Source organism: Bos javanicus, chromosome 3 (genome assembly GCF_032452875.1).
Source record: "Bos javanicus breed banteng chromosome 3, ARS-OSU_banteng_1.0, whole genome shotgun sequence".
NCBI lineage: Eukaryota > Metazoa > Chordata > Mammalia > Artiodactyla > Bovidae > Bos > Bos javanicus.
The window spans coordinates 52971497-52979619 of NC_083870.1; the positions used below are offsets into that span (position 1 = coordinate 52971497).

The 8123-nt window shown below is 40.4% G+C and overlaps 1 protein-coding gene across 1 annotated transcript; it reads right to left on the minus strand.

Annotated features, from left to right (window-relative positions):
- Window positions 1-748: 748 nt before the first annotated feature.
- LOC133245324 (large ribosomal subunit protein eL18-like) lies at window positions 749-1392 on the minus strand. The gene has a single exon (XM_061413239.1). The coding sequence runs from the start codon at window positions 1300-1302 to the stop codon at window positions 802-804; it is 501 nt and encodes a 166-aa protein (XP_061269223.1). The 5' UTR covers window positions 1303-1392; the 3' UTR covers window positions 749-801.
- Between the last annotated feature and the right edge of the window lie 6731 nt (window positions 1393-8123).

Consider the following 8123-nt stretch of genomic DNA (forward strand, 5'->3'; position numbering starts at 1 on the left):
TTTAAAACTTTAAATTCTTTAATCTAAGTGAACATTATTTCATTTGTTGAATAACAATGTAAGCATCAACTATTTTCCCCCTCCTAAATAGCTAATTGTCCATGGGTGGCTGAGGGCTGGACACGACTGAGCAACTTCCTTTTCACTTTTCACTTTCATGCATTGGAGAAGGAAATGGCAACCCACTCCAGTATTCTTACTTGGAGAATCCCAGGGACGGGGGAGCCTGGTGGGCTGCTGTCTATGGATCGCACAGAGTTGGACACGACTGAAGTGACTTAGCAGCAGCAGCAGCAGCAGCAAATAGCTAACCAGTGGTCCTGGAACCATTTATTGAACAATTAATCCTTTCTACACTGATACGAAGTGCCATCTTTATATATGCTTGGATGTGTTGATGGAGTTTCAGGACCATTCTCTTTATTTACTGTACAGTTTTTTAAAAATTTATTTTGATATCTAACAGCACAGATACTCCTTTTTAAAAAAATGTTTCAGTGTTTTCTTAGATTTATCTTTTTGTTCTCTGAGATTCATTCTTTCTCTTTTGTAAATTTAGATATGTTCTCTATCTTTTTAATCTCAATAGTTATTTAAAGGAGTGTTTTAAATTGCAAATCAGATCATCTTTTTTTTCCCTCTCCTCTTATTTCATGTGTTAGAAATTTTGGCTTTTATATTTTAAATTCCACAAAAGTTTCTTTGAGAACTTAAAATATATAGTCAACTTTTATAAATGTTTCATTAGTTTTTTTTTTTTTTAGCATCCAAATCTTTTTAATAACAAGGTAGACTCTCGGGTTAGTTTTTGTAGCCACGGCTGGCTCGTTGGCCTCTGGGGCGCTCAAACTTCCGGCCCTTGGAGAGGAGGTAGGGTTTGGTGTGGCTATGCGGGGTTCCTGGGGCCTTGCAGAAATGCCTGTACACCTCTCGGCCCTTGAGAGGACCAGAGAGGAGGACAGTGCCACAGCCCGTGGGGGAGTCCAGGGCCAGTTGGTCAAAGGTGAGGATCTTGCCCCCGGCCTTGAGGATGTGACTCTGGGCGCAGCTGCTCACTGGCAAAGCACACACCTTCAGTTTGGGCACCTCCTGGACACGAACATCGTCGGTTATAGTCCCCACGACCACAGCTGTTTTGCCCTCCCGGCCAGGATGCTTCATCTTCCGGATCATCTGGGAAAGGGAGAGTGGTGGCCGGTTGGTGCGGCTCATAAACAATCTCTTGAGGACAACCTGATTGAAGGTGGAGTTGGTTCGTCTGGCCAGGAACTTGTACAGCTTGACCAACAGCCTCAGGTACATGTCCTGGCTCTTGGGCTCCTTGCGTCGAACCTTTCAGTCCTTGTGGCGGATGTCAACTCCCATGATGGCGCCTCCTCCTTAGCCAGGTCCGGAAAAAAAGCGTTTCATTAGTTTTTGAAATGAATGTATTATCTGTTGCTTTGAAAGTCTCATATAGAAGTACTAAATCACACTGTAAAAATGTATTGTTAAATATCCTATTTTCTAAATTCATTTTTGTTTCATTTCACCTGTCAATTTCTGAGTGAGGTATGTTAACCCTGTCTCTATAGTTGAGAATATGTCAAATTACCCTTTCATTTTTAATAGTCTTATTATATTTCTAGATAAATAATAGTTCACAACAATTTATATTCTTGATGATTATACTTTTTGATATGTTTTAAATTTTGTGTTTGAATTTTGTATTGTCAGATATGGCCACACCTACCTTTGTTCTAGCATTTTCCTTGTTTATCTTTGTGGCTTCATTATTATTTTCATTTATAAGGAAAAACTGCAAAGAGTTTTCAAATCAAATACTCTTAAAACAGGCTTCCCTGGTGGCTCAGAATCTGCCTGCCAATGAAGGAGACACAGCTTTGGTCCCTGATCTGGGAAGATCCCACATGCCACAGGGCAACTAAGCCCATGCACCTCAACTATTGAGCCTGTGCTCTAGAGCCCAGGAGCTGCAAGTGCTGAAGCCAGCGTGACCTAGAGCCGGTGCTCAGCAACAAGTGATGGCCACGCACCGTAACTAGAGAGTAGCCCCTGATTAATAGCCTTACCTAGAGAAAGGTAACACGGCAAGGTTGCATGGCAATAAAGACCCAGCACAGCCAAAAATAAATAAATAATTTAAAAATACTATTAAAAAGATTATACCAAACAACTTTAGTACCGATTTTTCCCTTGCTACTACTCCCAAAAGATAACTACATTCATTTTTTTTCATTATTTCTTCTGAATTTACCCCCAGGTTTCTAAATAATATATGGTTGTTGACATTATTATTCAAGAAAAAAGAACTCTCTATCCTCCAGATATAGTCATATCATAATTTTTGGTAAGTGCATTTTCATTATTTACTTCACAAGTAGCTAACAATACAGCTAACATTTATTGAGTACTTTATATGAGCCAGGCATAACTTTAAATGCTTATATTCATGAATTAATTCTGCTATCACGTAATTCCAGTGGATAAGTATTATGATTATTTATTTATTTATTTCATAAATGGGAGAACTAAGGTTCTGAGTAACTTACTTTATTATAATTACATAAGTATTTTCACTGTTGAGCCAAAGCAGAAACAATGATTATATTTCCTTTCTTATTCAACTTTTTTATTTTCTTGAAGTTTATAATTGCCTTATTTTAAGATTTGCTTTATTTGCTTCATCAATAATTCTTTCCCCAAATTAAATATACAATCTGTTTAAATATTATTTTCTTCATGGTCAAAACACAACAGGTGACCAATTAGGCCTCCCCTCCCACTCATCCCTTCTGGAATCTTGTATCCTTTTGCTCAATCTAGAAGGACTGTTTTCTAAGCCTGTACCTTTGTGTTAGATTCCTTATACCTTAAACCCTGAGTTTTCTTCTTTCTTGCTCCTACACTTTAATGGAGTTCATTCTCCAATAGTTTCCTGATAAATGGTACAGAATAGATAGATTTTTGGGGATATTGTTTTCCTGTTGCTCTTATTTAATGGAAGGAGAAGTTTTCCATGGATATATACATTTTCTGGTAAATATATTCATATTTGGGCTTCCCGAGTGGCTCATATGGTCAAGAATCTGCCTGCAAGGCAGGAGACCCAGTTTTGGTTCCTGGCTTGGGATGATCCCCTAGAGAAGGGAATGGCTACCTACTCAGTATTCTTGCCTAGAAAATCCCATGAACAGAGGAGCCGTGGTGGGCTACAGTTTACCTTATACATATTCTGCTTGGCTGTAGAATTCCAATTTGGAAATAATTTTCTAATAAAATTTTGAAAGCATTGATTTGTTTCTTTCTAGTTTTTAATTTTGCACCTGAGAAGCTTGGTATTTGATTTTTCTAACCTTTTATATTTAACATTTTCCGCCTCTGTGGAAGATTTTATGACCATTTTTATTACAGTGATAATTTCATGATGATATATCTTTGTGTTCATCTTTTCTTATTTAATATTATGGCCATATTTTTCTCATTTATGATTGTAGGCCTTTTTAATATAGAGGTTTATATCCTCATGTTTTGAGAAAATTTCTTATTGATCATTTACTGTTCACTCTCTTCTGTATTTTTTATTTGTCTCTGGAACTCTTAATTTGATATTCACTTGACTGTTATCCATTATTTTATTGTTTTTGTCCTATTTTCAGGGAGCTTTTGTCAACTTTATCTCTTGATCCTTTTACTGACTTAAAAACATTTTGCTCTCAAATTTTTTAATTTTAAGAGCTCTTTTGTGGTCTTTGAATGACCCTGATAAAATGTTACTCTGGCCTTATTTCAGCTCTTCAATATCTCTTATCTCTCAGAGTAAATGTTTACTGAAAAAAATCTGTTCTTTTTACATTGTTCATTTCATCTAAATTGCCATCTCCCACTCCTGTTATTATGTTTTAGTCTGTTGATTTTCCTCAAATATCTGTTGGTTATTGGTTGTGCATTCCCACTAAAGCATGAAGGTAACTGGAAACCTCACTTTTGGGTATTTATTTATTTATTTTATTTTATTTTTTTACTTTACAATATTGTATTGGTTTTGCCATACATCAACATGAATCCACCATGGGTATACACGTATTCCCAATCCTGAACCCCCCTCCCGCCTCCCTCCCCATACCATCCCTCTGGGTCATCCCAGTGCACCAGCTCTAAGCATCCTGTATCATGCATCGAACCTGGACTGGCGATTCATTTCACATAAGATATTATACATGTTTCAGTGCCATTCTCCCAAATCATCCCACCCTCTCCCTCTCCCACAGAGTCCAAAAGACTGCTCTATACATCTGTGTCTTTTTTGCTGTCTCACATACAGGGTTATTGTTACCATCTTTCTAAATTCCATATATATGCGTTAGTATACTGTATTGGTGTTTTTCTTTCTGGCTTACTTCACTCTGTATAATCGGCTCCAGTTTCATCCATCTCATTAGAACTGATTCAAATGCATTCTTTTTAATGGCTGGGTAATACTCCATTGTGTATATGTACCACAGCTTTCTTATCCATTCATCTGCTGATGGACATCTAGGTTGCTTCCATGTCCTGGCTATTATAAACAGTGCTGCGATGAACATTGGGGTACACGTGTCTCTTTCAATTCTGGTTTCTTTGGTGTGTATGCCCAGCTGTGGGATTGCTGGGTCATAAGGCAGTTCTATTTCCAGTTTTGGGTATTTATGTGACTGAGACTTGTAGCTTGGTGGCTTCACAACAGAGTCAAATTTGGTGACATTGATTTTTCACTGGAAAACCCCAAGCATGAGAATCTGTAGTTATTTTATCCTAGGCTAGTCAATACTCGGAGAAGGCAATGGCACCCCACTCCAGTACTCTTGCCTGGAAAATCCCATGGGTGGAGGAGCCTGGTAGGCTGCAGTCCATGGGGTCGCTAAGAGTCGGACACGACTGAGCGACTTTACTTTCACTTTCATGCATTGGAGAAGGAAATGGCAACCCACTCCAGTGTTCTTGCCTGGAGAATCCCAGGGACGGGGGAGCCTGGTGGGCTGCCGTCTATGGGGTCACACAGAGTCAGACACGACTGACGTGACTTAGCAGCAGCAGCAGTCAATACTCTAAGAAAGGGATCCCCCCATCTCCTTTTCGCAGTTTTAAGTCTAGCTGTGAAAATTCTGGCGTTATGGACCTTAGCATGTCGGTATGTAGACTTTCATTTAGTTTTCCTATTTTCAGTCCTATGACTCTTACCCTGTGAGTACCTTGGACCTACTGGAAAATTCAGGATAATCTCCTCATCTCCAAACCCTTAATATACTCACACCTGCAAACCCCATTTTTTCCATGTAAGGTCCTAGGGACTGGGCTGTGGATGTGTGTGGGAGGCCATTATTCTGCTTAGCACTTGCTGGCTGCAATGGCTGTACAATGCTCCTTGTCTCTCACTGTGGCCTTGAAATTACCTGGAGACTCTCCCATTTCTCTCCCCAGCACTCATCCCAGGAGTCGTCTCTGCCAAAATTGCAGCTTTGGAAATCTGGTCTCAGGGCTGTATTCAGGGGGCACATTTCTCTTATGCTGGTGCTCTTTTTGTGCTTCCAGTCCTTTCAGTTTCTATGTTGGGACAGCGAGACTGGGTGTGAGGGTCAGTACTTCATGCTTGATTACAAACTTTCAAGTCAATTCCTAGCCACCAACTTGTCTCTTACCCTTGTTCTCTTACTGATAAGATACAGAGGAAGCAGATGCAAAAGCTACTTTGTGTTTCCTGTTTGAGGTATTACAAAGGAAGAGCAGTGCGCCTCAAGTTTCATGAGACCCTTTTAGTACTCAGGCCGTGCTCTCTGTTGGAAAATTTCCTGCCTTATGGGAGGAAGCCATGGAGTTTGATCATGTAGGGTATTGTAACATGATTCTCTGAAATATGTATTCTAGAAACTACAGGTTCTCAGTGCCTCTTAGTCTTCTGCCAAGAGCAGTATCATAACATAGAAGTAAACCCCTTTTCAGAGTTACCAATGCTAAAAGACTTGTGTGCCTCACTGTGTGGGATTCAAGTGTTGCATATGCTTTGGCAGCACCCACAGCACAGGTGACCGTGCTTACAGTCGCTCCCATGGTACTGAAAACAAGGTCAAATAGCAGAGCAGGAGCCTGCCTCTGTTGTTTTTGTCAGCCTTTCTCATTGGCTTTATAGTCTCCAGAAATTTCCCCTGGTTTTGATTTCCTGGTGGCACCTGTCCTCTGCTTCTGGCACTGCAGTGGATTTTTGTTTTAATATTTATTGTATAAGTTTTGGATTTTGGGCAAAGAGAAAAGGTAAACATGTCATTTCTCAGCCACTCAGAATAGGAATATTCAGCCTTTTTTTTTTTTTAAAGAGTAGTGAGCATAGTTATAAGAGCTGTTAAGAGGAGTAAATATCCAGAAGTCAATGTCATGCTGGCTCAGCTCCTCAGGCATGTCAAAGAAATATGCACAAGTTTGTTCCCAGCATTTGGATCACTGAAGAAATGCCACAAGCTTTAAACATATAATTGTTACTGCCATATTCGAGAAGGAAGACAGGAAGGAAAATTATGGCAATTGTGGCATGTTCATTCTTTTAGCTTCAGTAACTTGGCCAAAATGTTTCTAGATGATGTATGTAGCAAATGCCTCTGGCTCCCCATGTCATCTCTCCTCAGCCTACCTCAGTTTTTAGCCATAGTTGCAGTGGACAGCTCCATGTAAGTTCATACTCACCTGGTGCTGATAACGCCAGGCTTCACGTGTGCGCTGTGTGTCTTTCTGTTCTCTTCCCCAGGGCTTTCTCTGATGCCGCAGTAGCCTATTCAACTCCCATGCACGTGCAGCCCCCAAGTGGGGCGATGTTGACACCCCAAGGTCAACCCTCAACCAGTGGGGGACAGAACACAGTGGATAAATGCTCCAGTCTCCTGTCCTCTGGGTGGACACTTCTGGGGGACTTTATGTATCCGTCTCAGGTAGTTCTGACTGGGTCAAGCCCTCATTGCCCAGAGAGGGGAGCTTCGTAATGCAGCTTTCTTCAGTTTTCTCCTCATTTCTTTTACTCTCTGGGTTCCCTCCCCTCTGCTTCTTGGAGTTACCTCCTGTACCAAATCACCTGTACCCAAGGCTTTGTCTCATCCTGTGCTTTTGATGGAACCCAGTAAGTGTCTACTGTTGAATTTTAATGAAGCTTGACATAAGACCGAGGTGCTTCATTCCTGCTTTTGACTGCGTGGGGGATGAAGGAGAAGAATAGAGAACACCCGTGGGCTTCTCAGTATGGTTTATGGACCTTCAGAAACAGTATCACACATGAAAACATAACTGCCAAGTAATTTTTTTCTCATTTATCAGCATCCAAGGACCGCATTAGTATAGATAATGAGAGTCAGGATGAGGGAAATAGCTGCTGTTTGTGGCTTGCCTTCTGTAGGGCTGTTTGTGGATTACATGCAATCCACTGAATAATCTTAAAGATGGATGTTAGAATCCCCACTTTGCAAAAGTCTCAGGATAAAACAATAAATTGCCCAAGCCACAATAACCAGTAAATGGCATATTCCAGTTACTAGTGATTCCACTTCAAAGCCTGTGCTCATTTTGTTTTACTTCATTGGTAGTACTTTTAAATAGATAATGTTGTATATAACTTATTTACTCACATGTTCAGTATTTTTTAAGCTTTATTTTAAAATTTCTATTCAAGGTAGGGTGTCTGCATGGTACAAATTTCAAACTTCCAGGAAAGTGTACAATTAAAAGTGTATTTCCCTCCTACCTCTGTTCCAGGCCTGTTGAGGAGGCTTCTGCTGTTACTGTTTTTTTGTCTGTTCTTTGCAAGATACGCTGTCTGCATGCATGTGTGCTAAGTTGCTTCAGTTGTGTCCAACTCTTTGCGACCCCATGGACTGTAGCCTGCCAGCTCCTCTGTCCATGGGATTTTCCAGGCAAGAATACTGGAGTGGGTTGCCATGCCCTCCTCCAGGGGATCTTCCAGGCCCAAGGATCAAACCCGTGTCTCCTATATTGCAGGCAGATCCTTTACTGCTGACCTACAAGGGAAGCCCAAGATATACTCTCTATATGTGCATTATTTTATTTTTTATATATACCCTGCACATTGCTATTTTCTTTGTCTTGCT

Excerpts from the sequence above, each read along its gene's own strand:
- LOC133245324 (XM_061413239.1), bottom strand. The coding sequence starts at position 1,302 with ATGTACCTGAGGCTGTTGGTCAAGCTGTACAAGTTCCTGGCCAGACGA.